This window comes from Hemitrygon akajei, chromosome 13 (assembly GCF_048418815.1).
Source record: "Hemitrygon akajei chromosome 13, sHemAka1.3, whole genome shotgun sequence".
Classification (NCBI taxonomy): Eukaryota; Metazoa; Chordata; class Chondrichthyes; order Myliobatiformes; family Dasyatidae; genus Hemitrygon; species Hemitrygon akajei.
This window is the reverse complement of record NC_133136.1, coordinates 23174328-23197399: the sequence shown is the minus strand read 5'-3', so window position 1 is coordinate 23197399 and position 23072 is coordinate 23174328. Positions and strand designations below refer to the sequence as shown.

General features: G+C 40.8%; 1 protein-coding gene across 1 annotated transcript; it reads right to left on the bottom strand.

Annotated features, from left to right (window-relative positions):
* Positions 1-387: 387 nt before the first annotated feature.
* On the bottom strand, positions 388-18649 carry dctn3 (dynactin 3 (p22)). Its single transcript, XM_073064245.1, has 7 exons — positions 18513-18649; positions 10942-11026; positions 8195-8281; positions 4810-4893; positions 3421-3479; positions 2680-2739; positions 388-921 (listed from the first exon to the last, which is right to left on the bottom strand). Exons 1-7 carry the CDS (start codon positions 18594-18596, stop codon positions 832-834), a joined length of 549 nt encoding a protein of 182 aa, XP_072920346.1. The 5' UTR covers positions 18597-18649; the 3' UTR covers positions 388-831.
* Positions 18650-23072: the final 4423 nt, after the last annotated feature.

Genomic DNA, 23072 nt, shown 5'->3' with positions numbered 1-23072 from the left:
TTTGCTTTGCTTTCTCATTACACCACTAAGAAATGCTGAAAATGATTTCCTCATTGAAAAATCAGATTTGTTCAATGATTGACAAAGATTATCTCGGAATCACAAGGCTGACATGTAATTTTTTGCTTTTCTATCACCTTGAGTGGCTGGTAAAACCAGGGGCTTTGCCAGCTTGTCCATCCACTTGAAAGTGAGATAAACAGATAGACCTTGTATGGGTTGACCTGAAATGCCCTAAAAGCATCTTCTCATTGTAAAACTAACGCTGTGTTTACATTTGGTGAAAAGCAGAATTTTATCATTCAGGACATAATTGTTAGACATTCATTCACATGTGAATTATGGTAGAAGTGCAGCTTAATGTATAATTACCACAATGATGCAAAACACAGGCAAGGATTAAGTTTATGTTAGTTTGTGCATATATATATACAATTCCCTAGATAATTAATTCAAGAGTAAACTGAAGAATTCCTAAATCACACACAGGTTTACAAAACAAAAATTGCACTCTAGACTTAAATATTACAAAAGGAAAGCAACAGTCATCAGTTCTTTTATCAATTTTAAATAAAGAAACATTTTATCATTAGTTTTAAATATTGTAATGTAAACTTGCAGATGTGACCACTAAGGTATTCATCTGTCATTCTAATTACTATCACATTTAATGCCAATTATATTACTGCAAAAGATTTCAAAATGCTTTAAAGGGAACACATTGTAAAACAGTCTATGTTTTAAATTACTCATTACATATACAAGGTTATGTGAATATTAAGAATTGTTTGCTCTTCTTCCACATTTCTTTTTCATCCAAACTACATAATGTCAATCAGTGGGTGGCTTTATTTGTTTTGCAGCTTCAAGCTTGGTTAGCATGTCTTCCCACTGAACAAACTGTTTTGAAAGGAGCAGAATCTGAGCAACACAGTTAAGATAAATTGACAGGTATTTGCGTCATCCTCAAAAGGAGATTATTGGATTATAATGTTCAGGTGGTAACTCAAAGATGAAATCCCCTACAAAAGCAACATATGATAAATGCAGAGCATTTGAAATATTAAAAAAGAGAAAGTGGAAATACTGAGCAGCTTAGGCCCCATCCATAAAGAGAATTAATCTGTCAAGCTCATACTTATTAATCTATCACAAGCAGAAAACATTAAAACAAGTTTTAAAGTACAGAAAGTGGAAGAAAGATTATAAAAGGAATAATTGTGAAAGGATGCAAGGCAAAGAAAATCAATGACAAAAGGAATTAAACTACATTCATTAAATCACAATTAAAGAAAGATTCCTTGGTTATTCTCCATGTGCCTCACCACAACAAAACAGTCACCTGCAGCTGTTCCTCGCATTATGGCCGTTCGAGCCAACAGAAATTCCCTCTTCAAGAATTCACAAATCCTTACACAAAAATTTGAGATGTGGAATAAAATGAACCCTTACAGAATTTGTGGGAAAAGAAGTAGTATATAAACACGAGGTATTTCATATCAAGTTGCATTTCTTAATGCACTGCAGATGACATGGCTTCACATTACAGAAAAGCACGTTACTGATGGTTTCTAGTCGTTCAACTACATCCACTGCTCCCCCACCCCCACTCAGTGACATGCACACCTTGATTTCAAAGCTTATCTTTAAAATGTATCTTTAATGAAATGACATTAGATCAAAAGATATGATGGATAACGCTAAGGAAGCACCTTTCATTTTGCCTTTGTTGCTGAACTATCAGAGATACATGATCATTTCACTCCAGAAAGAACGAGAATTTCCCAATTTGCTTTAAAACATAAAACATACCAGGTTCACCAAGCTATAAATACATCCCTGATTGTACTTGCTTTGTAAATTAATCCCGAAGTCAATTATTTTTTTATCTGTCTGACAGATAAATGCCCAATCATCTTCCTGACCATCTTCCATCCATCCTTCTCTCTATTCTCTGGTACTTCTCACCCATCTCTGCACATTCACACCCCACCCCCCTCCACTGCACTGTATTTTTCTCTACTGAGCCTCAACAATTGCCATTCAGAGCCAAAGGCACAAGTATCCGAATTTGGGATCCTTCAGCCTAGATTCTTTGTAGCTAGTTATCTTAAGGAACACTTTGCCCATACAGTCACAAGGCAAAATTGGAAGTTCTTTTTTCCCCATTTCTGCTCATCATTTCCCATTAGATGTACCTATATAAATCCAAACTTTCCTTTGATAAACCAGCTGGAAATACAGATGAAACTCAGTTTCATTTAGAAATTCATTGCTCAAATTGCATAGGGGTTAAAACACTGAAAGTTCAAATGGCAGATGCAGGATGTAATGTTTAGTCATGGGGAAAGGTATTGTGGAATGAACTTAAGGAAAAAGTGCTTACTAAAAATGGTACAACAACATGCTGAATCTTCTACCAACTAATGTTAATTCAAAATGGAAAAAAACAGAATCAGCCTCAACTAAAATTTAAGGGTCTAACTGACAACTCGAGTTCAAGACTATGCAATTTCCCTCCACCACCCACAGTCTACACGAGGCAACTTGAAAAGAAGCAGCCAAGTCTACTTCAAGCTGTACACTGCAGTGCTAATAGTATTGTACTAAATTCTCCACAAGCAACATAATCTGAGGAACTGTATAAAAGAATTATGAATGTTATCAATTAAAGGATACCATTTTGTTATATTCATCTAGCATCTTGGTTACATCTTCTGTGATTGCATTACATTGATCCTGCATAAAACAGAAGTCAGAAATGTAAAACAATGGATTTAAGAACATCTAAACTGATTATAGCTCAATACAGATCCAGTTTGGAGGGTTGCGTGCCTCAATGAGTTATGTTGGTTGGGGTCAGGGCTTTATGCTTTAGCTCTTGGTAGGGTCACCCTTGCCAAAAAGGTCAAAGGGTACAGAGGACAGATTAAGAGTGGTCCACCACTCCAAGTAGGGGGGGGTCCAGCTCAGGGCTAACAACCCTGACTGGTAAAACAAAACTGTTACGGAAACAGCAATGAAGAATTCTTCTACAGCTGAATGCGACGGTATTCCTGAGTCTCCACCAAGGACCTGCATGACCGACAGTAGAGAAAACCAAGAGGAAACTACTAACATGATAAAGGAAACCCTGAACACCGTCAGAGATAGCGGACCTTCACTACTGCCCAAACCCCAGTGGCGTACAGGCATCACTGCACTAACTTGCATGCTAATATAGATAACAAAAAAGGCAGATTTTGCACTTATAATTTGTTTGTACTTGTATCATTCCTTTAAAAATGTACAAATAACACTTCAAATAAAGTAAATAAATTGGATTAGTGAGCTTACTGCACTACAATTTTTAGACTTGATTGTGAACTAGAATTTAATCTATGAAAAAAAACTCAGAGAAATGTGGTGAAAATAAAATACCTGCTCCTGAATTTGAACCTGGGTCAGCGCTTGCACCCTTGAAGAATAATTAGGAACAGCTGAAGAGATAAGCAACAAGTTAGTTTTTTTTTATTTGTGTATTCAATACGGAGCAATATTACATTCTGCAATATTCCTATATACAAAATAAAGGGACCCATCAGAAGGAAAAAGTTAAAACATGTTTCAAAGTAGAGAGAGAGCAGAGCAAAAAGGGGGAAAAGCCTGAAAAGGCAGGGAAAGGAAAGATGGCAGAGAGAAACAGGACTCAGCGAAAATGGTGTCAGTAAGGAAAGGGGTAAGACTTTCTTCACTTCAGGTTTCCTTCGTGTTCTTTGTGTTTTTGAGAGCAAACTTGTGCACAAGAGGAAGTAAAAAGACCCTCTGCTTACTGCAGACCAGGATAATCTGTGCCAGTGTATACTCAAGCCAAACAAGTGAGGTATCTGTATGGAGAATTTTCCAGAGAAGTCGTCCTAAAGCATAGTGATGATGATAATAATAATAATAAATGTCTTCCTTTACAAAAAGGGGATACCAGAGACAGACGAGATAACATAAGGATGCAAAACATACCCAACAACTAAGGCTCTGTTGTCTTTCGCTCATTCGTAATGTACAATGTCGTGTGACGTGGGTGATAATGGTCTTCCCATGACTGTGATTGTTCTTGGCAAATTTTTCTACAGAAGTGGCTTGTCATTGCCTTCTTCTGGGCAGTGTCTCTACAAGACGGCTGACCCCAGCCAATGTCAATATTCTTCAGAGATTGTCTGCCTGACATCAGTGGTCGCATAAACAGAACTTGTGATACACACCAGCTGCTCATGACCATTCATCACTTGCAACCATGGCGACCTGCAGGCTAGCAAAGGGAACAAGCACCTTGCACCTCCTTTTGCAGAGACATATCTTCACCCTGCCACCTACTGTCATTACTAACTGTTTGCTTGAAGTTTTGATTGATTTTGGCTCCTCCATTATGAATGGCAATTGACTTTGCAAGTAAGGAATTCAAACATATACAATTTACAATAATGAATATTTGTAACTGAGTAGCCAATTCTGTTCAAAACTTACATGCTGGAAATCTGAGCAACACACGAAGGGTCCGAAACATCAGCTGTACTCTTTTCCACAGGTGCTGCCTGGCCTGCTGAGTTCCTCCAGCATTTTGTGTGTGTTGCTCGAATTTCCTGCATCTGCAGATTTTCTCTTGTCTGTATAAAAATAGCAGTTTACTGTTCAACTTCAGAATAGTGTGGGTAACAGAAGCCATGCTGTTCTCTTTGTGCACAAGTAAAATTTTTAAAAAAGAATGCTTTGAGTTGAAAGAGACCATGTGTTCTGGGCACAGTTACTTTGACAAAGATACTTGCTCACATTTACCTTTAATATGTTCGCTCTCAAGATAAGGCTGATGTTTCTTCACCAATTCTAGAAGACGCACTTGGGAATGGATAAACTGTTCCTCTGCAATGGAAGAGAAGAAAAAGAGATCAAAACAAATAAGGCCATGTATTCCACAAGCTAACACAGAATAAGATGTCACAAAACGTCAGCACAACTGTCACCTTGCTCAAGTCCAGATTTAATTGTCATTCAACCATATGTGAATTTCCATGAACACAGCCAAATGGAAGAGCATTACTCCAGGACCAAGGTACCCAGAGGAACACAGAACCAACAGTCATACACAGCACAAGGCACATATAGCACATACAAGATGGCAGTAAATACAAAAAAATACACAGGCCAAGTCCCTGACTGACATGTCCTGTAAATTGATGGTACATGAATGTTTTTGGCAAGAACAAGCTGTTTTCAGCTGTGTGCAGACGAACGTACGCACGTATTTCAGCTTGGCTGCCACCAAGTGAACATGAGGACATCACCGACAGGAGGGGCCAGCCCCCAACCCAGCATGGATGCCGTGCTACATCACCTCGGGTGTCCCCTCTCCTGGACTGCCGTAACAGGCAAGCCCATGGCTGGAGGCCTATTCCTCACTACAACTGAAGCCACTCAGCTCCCCCGCCATCGGTCTCGCCAATAAACAAGGGAAATGGATCTGTAGCATTTTACATTACCAATGTTCAACAGGGTTTTTTGATCAATAGAGAAATGTCCAAAGCAATCACTCGCCGTTAGAGTGCACTCCGACTCCCATGCCTTTCTGGAGTGGGCAATAATATGTTCCTCCACCAAGAAGCAGCTCACTGATGGAGCAGGCCTGCAGTACATGAATGTTTTTAATGTCCAGCATTGTTTTGAGGTTGTAAAAAAGACAATCTGTGCACTGCAACAATCCTATGCAATATTTACCACTGGACTGTATTAAAATGTAATTTGCAATTTGACTGAGTTTTGATTTAAAAGGTAGGTGAGATTCTGAAGTTTACAATATATTATTCCCATCTTGCAGTATGTATCAAGAAGGTACCAGTGAAATGAATACTTGCCAGTTCAGTTTCCAACTACAGTTGCATTACTTATCAGTTCTCCAATCCATTCGATGTTACAGATTCTACTTACATCGAACAATGGAATTAAGCGGATAATGGAACTACACAAGGTTCCTCTCAGACTAGTTAATCTCCCAGATTTCATAAAAAGCAAATATTCTGCTCAATGTGCAGTTAATCCCAGCTTCATCACTGTTGCCTGATTGTATCCCAGATAACTAGGATATCGAGCTTCTCACTATTTGTCATACAACGTAGACTAGCTGTGATGTTTGGCACCGGAAATTGTGACATTTGCAGGTTGCCCTCAACACATCCTTAGATTGTCTTGGTTATTAACCCAAATGATACAATAACTGTACGTTTCGATGTATGCGTGATAAGTAAGTGAATCTAAATACGAACATCATTGCACGATCCTGACACCTTTACCCTATTTCTTTAAAATATTTTACAGATTTCAGATTTAAAATTCTCAGACCTAAAATGAACAGCTCATCTATACCAAAAGCTTTCTGTACTCGAAAATTCTACCAGCTTTTGTATTTTTGTAGAATCATTCCTGGTATTTTAACACTGATACCCAGGAAGAAAATAAATACGGTACACTCTATCAACATACAATACGAAAGTCAGCAGTGGCATGATGATTCGTAATTTCATTCCAGCACGTCCTACTCTAGTCCTCCACTAGCCTTTAAGACTCTTTCAATAATCCTTTAAGGTTATTTTCCTTAAGATTAATTACTGTGCCTTTAAGATTATATTTTGTTTCTAAGGCATGGTGTTGCAGCTGCTAGAGCTGCTGCTTCACAACGACAGAGATGGTTTCAATCACAATTGTGGGTGCCATCTGTTTGAAGATTCAATGTTCTCCTCGTGAGTTTGTGGGCTTATTTCAGGTGTTTCTGCTTCCCCACACATCCCAAAGACACAGGAGCTGGTTGGTTAATGGACTACTATTACCTGGACCTAGTATGTTGGATAGTGATAAAATCAGAGAGGGGAGTGGTGTAATCTGACAGTGAAGAAAATAGAGCGGTTGATGGCTGACATGGAGTTGGTGAGTCAAAGAGCCTGTTTCCATGCTGTATCCACTGATTCTATCACATTGAAATTATTTATTTATTAGGTTTTCTAAATCTGTTTTTACCTTCTACGCTTTGAGTTCAACCTTTAGGAAATTATTTTTTTAATCTAACAGCATGCTTCCAAATACATTGACTACATTATCCTTGTGCCATCAGTAAATTTAAATGCCATTTTCAATAGGATGGGTAACTAAGTGGTTAAGTTACTGGCATCCAATAGACTTTTCAATGCACTCTGACTTGGCCTAACAAGGCATTATATCTGTTGAATAGAGCGTCTTGCAAAAAAGGTCCGCATCCTTCAAATGAATAAATATCACAGTCATTTTCAAATACAGTGAATAGCTAACCTCCCCCACAAATAAAACAACACTTGTACAAGAACATGACTATCTGCCTTCTGTGACTGATCTCTTTTCTCCACTCTTCAAACCAGGACAAACTTACCATCAACACTGGGGAACAATCTCAAAACGGGGCTCTGTCAAATTCCAACTGAACATCCAGAGGTATTGAGCAGTCCATTACTTCATGATACTTTCAAAAAGTTCAATCAAGTTGGTCTGGTTTGACCTAGCTTTTACAACTCTATGCAGGGTCTTTCCAATAAATGTGAAATTGTTACAGTTTTCAGTCCCAACATCTTTAGCCATAGACTCTGGCAATTTCATGAAGACATTGCAGAAGTTCACTATCTTTAAGATAGATACTTAATATTTTTGAAACCCTTGTTAAAACTACCTTGCCTTTGCAACATGCATTCCTTTGGGAGAATTAATCCCCAGGCCCAGATGATCTTCATTGGCTTTAATTCTCCAAAATTGCCCAGGGTAAGGGACTGGCTCTACTTTATTGGAAAAGGGCAAAATAACTCATAGGTTCTTCTGTGAATAAAGGGGAATTGGCACTATTCACATTGTACAATCTATGTACATAGATTGCCAGAAGATATTTGAAAGAGAATCACTTCAAATAAGCTCTTTATGTGGTAGGAGATAGATTGACTGGCCAACAAAACAGATAGAACATCACAAATAGGTTTTATTCCAGTTATAAAAATGTTCAATGCATTGAAAACATGACAATTGCACATACCGGGCACGATTGTAAATTTCAACTGTGCAGTCACTAAGAGTATTCATAGAAAATATAATTATGATTTATTGCTTATAGTATTTCTACTGAGATAATTAATGATCCTAAGTAATTGACCCTTACCTGCTAGAATGAACTCCAGCTTCATGGCATCTGGAACATCGATTCTCTCTACATACTGAGGGTCCAAGTACTTTATTAGATCATCAACTGCAAAAATTGAATATCACACAAAATTAATTAAAACTTACAGAAAAAGGAAGAAACCTTATAAAGACACCAACACTGGCTCTACACAATGCTAATGCAAAAACAAACTGTCTATTAACCAATCAACCAGGTTGGTAGGACATGAGCACTGTTGATGGAAGGCATGCCAAAATTCTAAAGAAGTTTCACTCTCCCCGTACCTGTAATCATGTCCTCCATCTGTCTCCCTATGCCTAAAATCATAAACAGGGGCCAATAATGTCCTAGTTAGTCTCTGCCCTTTTATTTATGGGCACAACATAAACTTCTTTTAATCCATGAAACATCCCTTTACAAGAAGCATTAATTACATGAGGAAAAAAATTCATCCTTTCCCCACTTTGTTTTGCATACATTTGTGTTCAGTTCGCAGGAGTGACGGAGGTTCCACTTCAATTTCCTTTCTGCTTTCACTTAGACCTTACTGTAGTGCTTTCCTGTATTGCTACAACAAGGCCTAACACAAGCTCTAAGAAAAACACCTTACACTGCAGCCTGCAGGACTCAATATCCAATTCTCCAACTTTAGGTAAACCACTATCTGAAAAAGGATCCAGTGCTTTTCCAGAATATCTGATGAGTAACCTCTTCTCGGACTTCCAGCAGGGTTCAGGTTTTTGTTTTTAACTGATGTTTTGATGACAAACTCTGCCATTTTCATCAGGGATGATGCCTGGGCATGTCGACTCTGGTGGTATTTATACTCCCATCATCCGTCCCTGCTGATTGGTTAGTCCTCTTCCAATCAGGTTTCCACAGTCCCACCTTGTTTATAATCAAATTTCACTTCTTACTTAGAGCGAGACCTTAATCTATGTTAGATTTCTTTTCCTCTAGCTTTGTTTCAATGATTTCCTTCACCAGGTAGTTCCAAAAGCTATTGGTGTGGCATATAAGTTTTATGCCTAGAAGTCAATCCTATGACTATTGCAAATGCAATGAATGTTCTGCTATCCGGGTAACCCAAACGGATACACCTTCTGTGCTCCTTGGTGCGGGTTTCCACCACTACCGTACCGCACCCATGGCTTTTGTATCTGCACCCGGCTGGAAGCCCGAGAAGAGTTTAAACCATTATCTGTTTCCAAACTGCATATATATGCCCGTCACTATTTTGACACGGTTTTTAGTTTCCTCTATTCATATAGTCTGTCTAGCTGAATACAATACATAACCAATGAATGGTATGCTGGTAATTCATTAACCCAAGAGATTCTGCAGTTGCTGAAAATCCACAAAATATTGAAGGAACTTAGCAGGTCAGGCAGAATCTATGGAGGGGAGTAAACAGTCGACATTTTGGGCCGAGACGCTTCATCAAGACTCAACAAACAGTTGACATTTTGGGTCAAGACCCTTCATCAGGATGACATTCTCCTGCCGAGTTTCTCCAGCATTTTGTGTGTGCTGGCAACTGCACTCATTTGGAATTGCCCTATCAGAAATATTCCCTTTGCGATACCCATCCATCCCCCACCACCCTTTTCACTGAAAACCAACACATAATTCTCTCTATTCCAATTCTGACAAAAGGCCTCAAATCTGAAAAGTTAACTGTTTCTCTTTTCACATGCTGCCTGACTTGCTGTGCATTTCCAGAATATTCTATTTCAGATTTCCAACTTCTGCAGTTGATACGATTTTCTGTGAATTCAAGGTAAGCATGCTGAAAGCCTTTCAGTTAGTTTTCAAAATAGCACCATACCCAGAGCTCTAGCAGTTAAACAGTGAATCTTGATTTCTTCAACATGTCAGTAGAAACCTGGTTAATATTGATACACCTTCTTATTTAATGCAAACTGTTAACGTTTTGGATATTATTTTACTTAATCTATTGTTCTTGGTCATGCAAAGCTCTAACTTTAAACAGAACTCCATTATCTCATCCACCAAAGCCATTACAGCTGTTCACTCTCATTCAGTCACAACACACCTCCAGCCACATGCAAACACCTGATGTAACAACTCTCATTCCTTCACCTGATGTAATAATTCTCATTCCTTCAATTACAAAAACTTTTAAGTGATTCCTCTCAATAGTTATTCTATTGTGTTAACTCTAGAAATCAAACTTCTGATTTCTGAAATACGTCTTTCTCTTATCAAACGCATGAAGTTACATTAACAGAAAATCAAAATATATTGCAGGGACTGCCATTAAATTTATTCCTTGGTCCTCAGAACTTATTTTCTTGGTCCCTTTTATTTACACTGTCTTCGGGCTTTTTAAACCTAAGTACTAAACCTAAGTCTTAGCTATACATATGTGCCCAAGGCTTTTGCTCAGTAGTGTATACGTGGTGATATTTGATTGCTACTTCCAGATTTACCTTCTATTTTCAATTTAATAATTTATACTTTCCAACTGCATAACTATTGCTTTTAATTTTACTTTATAATAGATTAACAAATTTCCTAAATCTGGGAATTCAAAGTGAAAAGAATTAAAATCAAGAGCAACACACACGAATTGCTGGAAAAATTCAGATCAGGCAGCATCTATGGAGGGGAACAAACAGTCGACGCTTCAGGCTGAGACACCTGGAATCCAGTTATAGGGAAAAGATAAATAAAGGTTTCAAAATGAGTTCAATCTTTCACTAAGCACGATTTATACTTACTTTTCTTATACAAAGATTTTATCCTCTCTCTTTTGCTGGCAATATTACCCAAAGACGTCTGGAGTTTTACAACAGCATCAGTGAACTAGAAAACAAAGGAAGTCACTGGTTAAATGAGTACTGTGTACACTTTAGGTTGAGATCTTTTTAGTGCAATGTTAAAGATGGGTGCTTTTTCTATGTTGAATCAAAATCTGGCAATGATCTTTGACCACAACTGATTCCCATACTCAAATGATTCTCTCACGCAAAATGCAATTGTTGTGTACACATAACATCCCTACATCTACGTTTTACAGAAAATAATTGAAAAATGAAATATTTCAAACAGAGCAGGGAACTTATTTCACACTAGATTCTCAGAAAAATTCTGTAATTTAAATGGAGTAACACACACAAAAGCTTCAGCATCTGCTGTATCTCTTATGTTTATAATTTAAATGGAATCCCTTTTTAAAACAAAGTTGCTCTGGTCTTCTTCCCCACCCCCATATTAAAAAAAGGTCTCATCCTTCATTTATTTTAATCAAAACTTTTACCTGCTTCAATCTGAGGCTCGCACCTGCTTTAAGAAGAGCACTAACTTCCCAGAACCTAAGAAAAACAAGGTCATGTGCCTTAATGATTGCTGTCTAATAGCTCCAATATTGACTATCATGAAGTGATTCAAGAGACTGGTAATGGCAACAATAACTCCAGATCCCCAGACAACTTGACCCACTGCAATTCACCTACTTTCAAAAGAGGTAAATGGTAGATGCCATTGCCCTGGTCCTACATTCATCCCTGCAGCATCTGGGCAGTAAAGGCACCTACATTAGATTGTTGTTTATTGACTACAGCTCTACCAACTATAATTCCAAGCAACACGTACAAACAAGCTGGATGAACTCAGCAGGTCGGGCAGCATCCGTTGAAATGAGTAGTCAACGTTTCGGGTCTAGACTCTTCGTCAGGACTGAAAGGTCTGAAGGGTCTCAGCCCGAAATATTGACTGCTCATTTCAACGGATGCTGCCCGACCTGCTGAGTTCCTCCAGCTTGTTTGTATGTGTTGATTTGACCACAGCATCTGCAGTGTACTTTGTGTTTATAACTCCAAGCAAACTCATCTTCAAATTCCTAAACCTGGGACTCAACATCTCCCTTTGTAACAGAATGTTTGACTTCTTGACCTACAGACCACAATCATTAAAGATAGGCAACTTCACCACGATTATTCTTAATACCATGCCCCATGAGGGTCCTAATAACCTCCTTCCTATACCCTCATGACTCTGGGCCAGTCCCTACTCTAACTCCATCTGCGAGTTTGCTAATGACACCATTGTTGTGGGCCATATCAAAGGTGGTGATAGATCAGCATATAGGTGGGAGACTGAAAACTTTGGCTGAGTGGTGTAATAACAACAACCTTTCACTCAATATCAATAAGACTAAGCAACTGATTGTAGACTTCAGGAAAGAAAGCCAGAGGTCCATGAATCAATAATCATTGGAGGATCAGAGGTAGAGAGGATCAGTACCTTTAAATTCCTGGGTGTCACTATCTCAGAGGACCTGCCTTGGACCCATCATATAAATATTACTGTGAAGAAAGCACAACAGCGCCTCTACTTCCTCAGGAGTCTGCAGAGATTCGGCATGTCATCAAAAACCTTGACAAACTTCTAGAGATGTGTGGTGGAAAGTGTGCTGACTGGCTGCATCACGGATTGGTATGGGAACACCAAATGCCTTTAAGCAGACACTCCTACGAAAGGTAGAGTGGATCCGGCCCAGTACAACACGGATAAAGCCCTCCCAACCATTGAGCACATCTACATGATCCGCTGTTGTAGGAAACCAGCATTCATTATCCAAGATCCTTAACAGTCAGGCCATGCTATTTTCTCACTGCTGCCATCAGGTAGAAGGTACAAGTGCCCCAGGACTCGCACTGCCAGGTTCAAGAACAGTTACTACCACTCAACCAACAAACTCTTGAACAAAAGGGGTAAACAGCACTCATTTAAGGACTCTAATCTTGTTATTTCATGTTTGTTATTCATTGCTACTTATTTAAACTGGCATTTGCACAGCTTGTTGTCCACAGTTACTATTCTATAGATTTGCCAAGTATGCCTGCAGAAAAAGAATCTCAGGGTTGTATGTGGTGACATGTATGCATTCTAATAATACATTTCTTTTAACTTTCATTTTATCTCAAATAATAGTGAATCTGACTACAGGAAGAAGATAGAGATCGTGGTGACATGGCACCATGACACAATCTTTCCAGCACCATCAATAGAAGAGCTGGCCACTGACTTGAGGAAATGGGGTTATTGTGCTGAAGTTGAGAGTTTCAAGTGCCATGTAGATGCTATGGCCAAGAAAGCTCACCAGTGCATCTACTTCCTCAAGCAGTACAGACATATTGCATGTCCCTGTTCACCCTCTCCAATTTTTAAGGATACACCTCAGAAAGCATCCTATCCAGATCTGCTGCAGTTTGTTCAGGCAATTGCTCTGTTTGTGTCTGCAAGAAACTGCAGAGTCATGACACAGTCCTGCACATCATAGAAACCAGCCTTCCCACCATGGACTCAGTTGACACTTCTCACTGCCTGGGTAAAGGAGCCGACTTATTCAAAGACCCCGGCCACTCGACACATACTCTCTTCTCTTCCCCTCACATCTGGCAGAAGATACAAAAGGTTGAAAGCATGTATTACCAGTGTTAAGGACAGCTTCCATCCAACCATTATAAGAGTCTAGAACAGTCCACCAGTAAGCTCAGATACACTCGACTTCATAATCTACCTCGTTATGACCTTCTACCTGCACTGCATTTTCTCTGTAACTGTCACACTTTATTCTGCACTCTGTTATGTTTTTTTTTAACCTTGTACCTTCTCAATGCACTGCTGTAATTAATTGATCTGTATGGATGGCTTACTGTGCCTTGATATATGTGACTGTAACGCCCTGGGAAAGGTCTCACTGCTAACAATATGGTCTTTCTGTAGAAGCAGTGTTTGGGTTATGGCTGGAGATCGTGAGTGCCATCCAGTAGGGGAGCAGGTTTTTTTATGTGCCTGGCGCTGGTGTGGGTTGGGATCTTTGGTTCGGTGGGAGATGGAGAGAGAAGATGCAGGAGAGAACCGGTAATAGGATTCCACCCGACGGGGGAACGTGATTCAATGGAGCAATGTGACGTCTTTGGAAGAGTTGAGCTCCAACCTGCGCACATTTGACTGTTTACCCATAAGTATAAATATGGGCAATGCCACAGTTAAGATTTCTATTGCTATACTGTGAGGTAATTTATAATATCGGCTTTCTGTAAAAAAATATGCCAAGCTGGAAAGTGTGTTTAAGCTTCGGCTAAGATAAGGACACATGTTGGCCAACTTAGGAATGCGAGCCAGTCAATCAGGATTGTGGGATGGGAGAGAAGGTTCGAGAGAACGGTGGGGAAGAGTTTTCTGAAGGACAGTAGTCTGGTTTGGGGTCTATTAAAGGATAGATGCCACAGAATGCCATTGGAAGGAGAATCCCCATTGCAAGAAGTGCTTTGTGCAGATGAATTGCTCCAAAGAGGAAGGGCCAATACGCTTGAGAGAGAGTCAGTTTGTTTGAGATGGACTTCGAGGGAAGTTCGGAATGTGGCGGGTGCTTTCGCGCAGACAGTGGGTCCAGCACGCGAGTAGAGATACACCTCCGAATACTCCAGTATCAGCTCCCGACAACACGATACACCTCTGAACACTCCACTATCAGCTCCCGACGACACGATACACCTCTGAACACTCCACTATCAGCTCCCGACGACACGATACACCTCTGAACACTCCACTATCAGCTCCCGACGACACGATACACCTCTGAACACTCCACTATCAGCTCCCGACGACACGATACACCTCTGAACACTCCACTATCAGCTCCCGACGACACGATACACCTCTGAACACTCCACTATCAGCTCCCGACGACACGATACACCTCTGAACACTCCACTATCAGCTCCCGACGACACGATACACCTCTGAACACTCCACTATCAGCTCCCGACGACACGATACACCTCTGAACACTCCACTACCAGCTCCCGATGACATGATACACCTCTGAACACTCCACTACCAACTCCCAACAATACAATACACCTCCGAATACTTCACTATCAGTTCCCGACGACACGTTACACCTCTGAATACACCACTATCAGCACCCGACGACACGATACACCTCTAAATATTCCACCATCAGCTCCCGACGACACGATACACCTCTGAACACTCCACTATCAGCTCCCGACGACACGATACACCTCTGAACACTCCACTATCAGCTCCCGACGACACGATACACCTCTGAACACTCCACTATCAGCTCCCGACGACACGATACACCTCTGAACACTCCACTATCAGCTCCCGACGACACGATACACCTCTGAACACTCCACTATCAGCTCCCGACGACACGATACACCTCTGAACACTCCACTACCAGCTCCCGATGACATGATACACCTCTGAACACTCCACTACCAACTCCCAACAACACAATACACCTCCGAATACTTCACTATCAGTTCCCGACGACACGTTACACCTCTGAATACACCACTATCAGCACCCGACGACACGTTACACCTCTAAATATTCCACCATCAGCTCCCGGCGACAAGATACGCCTCTGAACACTCCACTATCAGCCCCCGACGACATGTGCACATTGAACTGGTTTGGGCCCTTTTAGTATCTTCTCTTTTCTTTTTCCTATTAACCATTTGATAAAGCTGAAATTGGAAAATCTACTTCCTTTATTATTTTATGCCATGTATGATCTGTTATTTCCTGGTGACCGATAATTGTGTATGGGCAGTACTTACACAGCATTTGCTTTAATCGGAACATCATGACGTTCCTGTTTGGTTGAACACCAAATCATATCGACCCTCTAAAAGTATCGTTTACAAAAGATGGCCTTCTCGCCACTGAGTCATATAGCTTTAGCAGAGTTAGCTAACGAGCCAAGTCTGTATACGAGCCCCAGTGAAAGGGTTATATAGGTAGTGGAAAAATAATGAGGTAGTGTTCATGGGTTCAATGTCCATTTAGAAATTGGATGACAGAGGGGAAGAAGCTGTTCCTGAATCGCTGAATGTGTGCCTTCAGGCTTCTGTACCTTCTTCCTGACAGTAACAATGAGAAGAGGACAGGTCCTGGTTGATCGGAGTCCTAATGATGGACGTCACCTTTCTGAGGCACTGCTCCTTAAAGATGTTTTGGATACTAACAGAAGATTATGGAGCTGACTAACTCTACAACTCTCTGCAGCTTCTGTGCAGTAGCCCCCCTATTCAAGATGATGATGCAGCCAGTTAGAATGCTTTCCACGATACATCCGTAGAAGTTCTTGAGTATTTAGGTGATAAGACAAATCTCCTCAAACTTCTAATGAAATATAGTTGCTGTCTTGCCTTCTTTATAGCTGCATCGGTATGTTGGGACCAGGTTAGGTCCTCAGAGATACTGACACCCAGGAACTTGAATTTATGAAAGAGTATCGCACATTAATTAATAATGCAGAAATCCATACATGTTAGTTTTTTAAATTATTTATGTGGGCATATTGTTGAGAAGAAGATAATCTATAATTCATCTGACAAAGCTGCAACACTTTGGTTCCACCACTAGAGACTGCAAAAGATCCACAACCAAGTTAAATGCAGGTAGCTTTGGTAGTTCCAGTACTGAGAAATGTTTGTAACCCAAACTTCCATCTGCAAGTTGGAAATTGAACCAAAACACTGTGGGAGTTGTAATCACAGAAACAGTAGGGGCAAGAAAGCAAGCACTCGTGGGAAGAGTGGCCACCAGCAAGCTTCAGTGAGGGTCTGTGAAGTGCTCCCAGCTCTGATCAACTCAACTCAGCTCTTCAAAGTTGCAACTTGAGGTTGTGAGTAGACAAGTCACACGGAAATGCTCTGTTCCAGTCCATCATGCGCACTAGCTTCCCCAGCATCGAGGACACCTTCAAAAAGTGAGGCCTCAAAAAAGCACCATCCATCATTATAGACTTCCATTGTCCAGGACATGACCTCTTCTCACTGCGATCATCAAGGAGGCCTGCAGCTACACACTCAGTGTTTCAGGAACAGCTTCTTCCCCTCTGCCATCAGATTCCTAAATGGACAATGAACCCACTACTTAAATTAACTTAATTGAGTATACACATTTCTTACTATAACTTATAGTCTTTTATTAATATCCTGTATTATAATGTACTGCTGCTGCAAAACAACAGATTACATGACATATGCCAGTGATATTAAACCTGATTCAGATGCCCGCAGGCTGCAACAGCCAGTAAATTCATCATGCCAGTCTCCCAAATGCTTATTCATATGCACCAGGCTTCCATAAATGGGATATTTATAACCTGGACCTTGTTACATCACTTTCCCACAATTCTCTTTAATTCCAGTTCTCCAGGAGGCAAACAGAAACCAGTAAAATGATTTATCCCTTAAAAAATAGCTAACTGTCTAATAATCCTGACATAGTATTTTTATAATGCTCAGACAATAAAACATCAAATATTAAGATCACAGCTCATCTAAGCAATTTAAATTTGTTTAAATTTCTGTTCTAATAAGATGAATAACTTCAAAATAGTCAACACAGCATCACATTTACGTAATACAATTCAACTTCCAAAATAAAATTTCCAGTGGGCAATCAGGTGCATACTCCACACTCAGAAAAGTTAGAACATAGAAGGAAGTCGGTCCACTGTGCTTAAGCTAGTCAATAAAAGTGCAGACAAACTCAACCCACATTCCAACATCAGGTTTGTAGCCTGTTCTGTTAATGCACTGCCTAACAAAATTCCTCCCCGCCACTCCCTCCCCCCCCACTCTCAACAACTGAAGCAAAACCCTTACAGACCTTTAAAAGAGGGATTTCCAATCTAAAACATTTTAATCCTTCTTTTCACTTGTCTGCGGACCAACCCTCTCTCCTTAGATCTCCCCTCTGGCCACGGAGAGCTATGTCTTGCTACAACCGGACAGGGTACTGACGAGGGCGTACTGTACATCATCTTGGTCCCCTTACTCAAGAAAGGACATAGTGATACTACAGAAATCCCAAATGATATACATCAGGCTAGCTCCTAATTTTCAGGTATGGCTAGAGGGATTTATGTCTTTAGTAATTCAGTAGGAGAATGCTATACATAGGATCCTGATGGAACATGAGAGCATAGTTGTTGAGATGTTTTCGCTAGTCTCGAACTGAGAGATAGGTTTCAAGAGGCCAGCCGCTTGACATCCACTGATTAGCCTTTTGAGAGAATAGGGAGCTTCTGAAATTCTCTGCCCCCAGGGAGTTATAGAGACTAGATCTTTAAAGTGGAGTTAGCCGAGTTTTTTGACAGACCAGGTAACTGTGGGCCCTGGGCAAGTAGCACGGAGAGGAGGCCGAAACAGACCAGCCACCATCACAACAGGTTAGAGAGAAATTTTGTTTCGAATTTCTCGAGTCGCGTTCCTCCCCCCTCACTTTCCTCTACCTGGCCTGTTTGCACCGGCCTCTCTCCGTAAAGCTGAGCCTCCAACTTCTCCAGGCGATTCTGCAACCTCTTCAACTCCGCCATCTTCGCCGTCGCTCAACCCCGCCCGCCTGTCGCACAGGAAGTGGCGTAAGAGAGGGGCATCGACTGGATATCCGGTGGCAGTGAAGACCGCACTGTACCGCACTCGCGGTCTCTGGAAGAATTGGTGGTGTTATTCATCCGCAGGTCAGTGGTACCTAGATCACAAATACCGGTACGCAGGTTCGGGGGTATCCAAGGTCAACGTTACGTGGGTCCTTGTTACCTGTTACCCTGGGTAGCGGTGCGCTGGGTCAGGCTTAGCCGAAGTCATTGGTAGTCAGGTCAGCGTTTTACGTGTACCTGTCAGATGGGCTGACGGAGCGAGGAATGCTCGGTACCTGACATTTCACATAATTGGGGGAAACAATCGTTGAAATAAAGAGGGGGTGGTATTAGTCAGGGAGGGAGTTGAAGGAAAATTCAAGCGTTCCCAACCTTTAATGGTCGGGGCACATGGCATAAAAAAAGGTTGGGCGCCCCTGCCCTAGAGGGTGGGAGGTGAGATGGAGCATGTTAAGAAACACAACGAGGTATATGGATTATGTTTTGGTGCACTCAGCTGCAACATCGCTTTCCCTCATCAACCTTTCCTGTTGGTACTGTTGTTTAGGAAGGGTTCTGGTACATTGAAAGTAGTTCAGAGAAGGTTACGTAAACGCACAACTACAATGAGTGAGTTTTTGTCTGAGGAAAGGGTGCTCAGTGTATGTTAAATCAAGAAATGGGACGTGTTTCGAACAAGAAGCCTACGGGTCATGATAGGATAGATGTGGACAGAGTGTTTCCTTTCGTGGAGAAGAAATAGGACTAGGAACTGTCACCTATTTAATACAACTGAAGAGATTCCCCCGACCCCACCCGACTTCATGTTGCCTCACAGTTCCATATCCCCAGATTCAATCCTGATTTTTGATTCAGCATGGAATTTGCATCATGCCTCTGAACTTTTCAACTCCTGTAGTTGTGTGAATTTCTTCATGATCCTCCTCTATCCATACACATCCTGAGAATGTGAAGGTTAGTAGGTTAATTGGCCGGTGTAAATTGTGCTTTCGACGAGAGGATTTGTACTCAAATCTCGGGGTGTTGATGGGAACGTGGGAAAAAATAAAATGGGTTAGTGCAGAAGTTCCAAGTAAATTTATTTTCAAAGTACATATATGTCACCATATACAATCCAGAGATTCATTTTCTTGTGGGCATTTTCAATAAATGCATATAGAATAATTACCACAATAGAATCAGTGAAAGACTGCACCAACTTGGGTGTTCAACCAGACAGCAAACTAACAAACTGTGCAAATACAAACATTAATAATAATAATAATAATAAATACATAAGCAATAAATCTTGAACATGAGATTAACTTGAAAGTGAGTGTAGGAATATTTCAGTAATGAGGCAAGTGAAGTTATCCCCTTTGGTTCAAGAGCCTGATGGTTGAGGTGTAATAGCTGTTCCTGAACCTGGTGTTGCAAGTCCTGAGGCGCCTGTACCATCTTCCTGGTGGAGGCAGCAAGAAGAAAGCATGACTTGGGTGGTGGGTGTCCCTGATGATGGATGCTACTTTCTTGTGACAATGCTCCATATAAATGTGGTCGATGGTGAGAAAGGTTTTACCCTTGATGGACTGGACTGTATCTATTACTTATTGTAGGACTTAACGTTCAAGAGCATTGGTGTTTCCATACTAGACTGTGACGCAGCCAGTCAATATCCTCTCCAAAACAAATCTACAGAACTTTGTCAAAGTTTTAGATGTCATGCTGAATCTCCGCAAACCCCAGAGAAAGTAGAGGTACAACCATGCTTTCATTGTAATTGCACTTACATGCTGGGCCCAGAATAGGTTCTCCAAAATGTTAACCAAGGAATTTAAAGTTGCTGACCCTCTCCACCTTTGATCCTTCGATGAGGACTGATCATGAACCTCTTGGAAATGGATACTTGATGGTTAGTGTGGATCTGGTGGGCCATGAGGCCTGCAGCTTTGTGACTCTACTTCAAAAGGCATTGGATGCAGTCACTATTGAATCATACGAGTGGACCATCAATAACTTGGTACCTCAGCAACCCTGTCAGCAAAATTCGCTGTGCTCCATCCCACTCCACCCTATCTGCAACGTTAAAACTAACTTGCTTTCTCTCTTCTGTTCTGGTGAAGGGTTTCAACATGAGATATTTAATTCTCCACAGATGCTGCCTACTTGCTGAGTTTTTCCAGGATTTCCCTGTCTTGTTTTACATTTCCGCAGTTTGCAGTTCTTTCATAACCGTTCACTTTTCCAAATGGTCTGGGGCAGGTGATTCCGGAAAACTATTGGGTGGAAGTGAAAGTGAATGGTGACATGTTGCCAAATCAGAATGGTGCATAACTTTGAGGGAGACCTACAAGTGGAAATGGTTTATTATTGTCTAAGAGTCAGGTTTATTTCATGATATTTGATGTAGGTCATTACATTTACTGTTTTGTGGGAGAAGTGCAGTGCAATACATCAAAAATAGCTATAAAATACAATAATAAATGCATAAAAAATAAATAAGTAGTGCAAGAAGAGAGTAGAATCACTATTAGAGATAGTGATTCTATAATAAGATAATATAAGAGGTAGTATTCATGTGTCCAAGGACCGTTCAGAAATCCGATAGCCCGGAATAAGTGAAATGCTTCTCTTGCACATGGTTCATAGAAAATAGATAATTGCACAGTGCATTGAGGTTGTACAAGGTAAATCCTACAGGTCCTGATGAAGGGACTCAGCTTGAAACATCATCTGTTTAATCCCCTCCATAGATGCTGCTTGACCTGCTGAGTTCCTCCAATACTTTGTGTCTTTTGCTCTGTATTTCCAAATGTGCTGAATCTCTTTGTGTGTGTGACAATTACAGAGAAAGTGCAGTGCAGGTAGATGGCCAGATGCAAAATCATAATGAGCGAACACGAGGAAATCTGCAGATGCTGGAAATTCAAGCAACACACACAAAATGCTGGTGGAACACAACAGGCCAGGCAGCATCTATAAGGAGAAGCACTGTCGACGTTTCGGGCCGAGACCCTTCGTCAGGACTCATAATGACTATCATAATGTTCTAATCCTTGTTGATAAAGGTGTTCTCATCTTCATCGTGATTAGTAAGGTCATCAAAGGTTACAGGAAGAAGGCAGGAAAATGGGATTGAGAAGGGTAATAAACCAGTCAGGGCCAAATGAGCTAATTCCGCTCATATGACTTACGGACCGTCGTGCCTGTGCACATTAATCTCATTTGTCCACATTAAGAATGTATCCTTTTTTACCTTGCCTTTTTGTGTGTCTGTTTAAATACCTCTTAATCATAGTAATTGCATCTGATTACTTCACCACCTTTGCAATAAAATACTTACAAAATATCCTCTTGAAATGTCCAGCCTCTCACCTTAAGGCTTGTGTCCCACATTCTGTCAGAGGAAAAAGATTTGACTGTCTACCCTAACTATCTATATATTATTTATTTATTAATCTTTTCATTAATTTAAAGAAAACTGTGCTGCCCAGCAACCCATCTATTTAACCCTGGCATAATCACAGGACAATTATGATATTAAGCCCCTCATAATCTTATCATCCCATCCTATTCCTGACTTTTTCCTGTCTTGGCAATCTGTGTCTCACAGTTCTGCCAATTTTGATGAAAAGATGTTGATTTCAAACATTAATTCAGTTTCCCTCTCCAATGATGCACCCTAACCTGATTTCTGTTTGTTAAGCTCAGAGTACATTAAATTTAAGATTAGGAGAAGTGGCAGAATTTCAAAGAGCAGGAGTTCTGTATTAGAGTCCATATTTAGGCTACATATTGATATGTCCCTAAAACAAAGTTGAATACTTTGCTTCAGTATTCACTACGAAAAAGGATGTTGGCGATTGTGGGGATGACTTACAGCGGACTGAAGTGCATGAGCATTAAGATATTAAGAAAGAGGATGTGCTGGAGCTTTTGGAAAGCATCAAGTTGGATAAGTCACCAAGACATAGTTTTAATGGTAAGGGTCTTGGCAGTGTGGAGGATCAGAGGGATCTTGGGGGTCTGAGTCCATAGGACACTCAAAGCTGCTGCGCGGGTTGACTCTGTGGTTAAGACAGCGTACGGTGTATTGGCCTTCATCAATTGTAGAATAGAAGCTGAGAGGTAATGTTGCAGCTATATAGGATCCTGGTCAGACCCCACTTGGAATATGTGCTCAGTTCTGGTCGCCTCACTACAGAAAGGATGTGGAAGCAATAGAAAGGGTGCAGAGGAGATTTACAAGGATGTTGCCTGGATTGGAGAGCATGCCTTATGAGAATGGGTTGAGTGAACTCGGCCTTTTCTCCTTGGAGCGACGGAGGTTGAGAGGTGACCTAATAGAGGTGTATAAGATGATAGGCATTGATTGTGTGGATAGTCAGAGGGTTTTTCCCAGGGTTGAAATGGCTAGCATGAGAGGGCACAGTT

What these genes read in the sequence shown, in the direction of transcription:
- dctn3 (XM_073064245.1), bottom strand. Translation starts at nt 18,596, where the DNA reads ATGGCGGAGTTGAAGAGGTTGCAGAATCGCCTGGAGAAGTTGGAGGCT. An exon ending in GCTGGAGTTCATTCTAGCAG is followed by an intron (nt 4,894 to 8,194) that starts GTAAGGGTCAAT and finishes CTTCCATTGCAG; the next exon opens with AGGAACAGTTTATCCATTCC. An exon ending in TAGATGAATATAACAAAATG is followed by an intron (nt 922 to 2,679) that starts GTATCCTTTAAT and finishes TGTGTTGCTCAG; the next exon opens with ATTCTGCTCCTTTCAAAACA.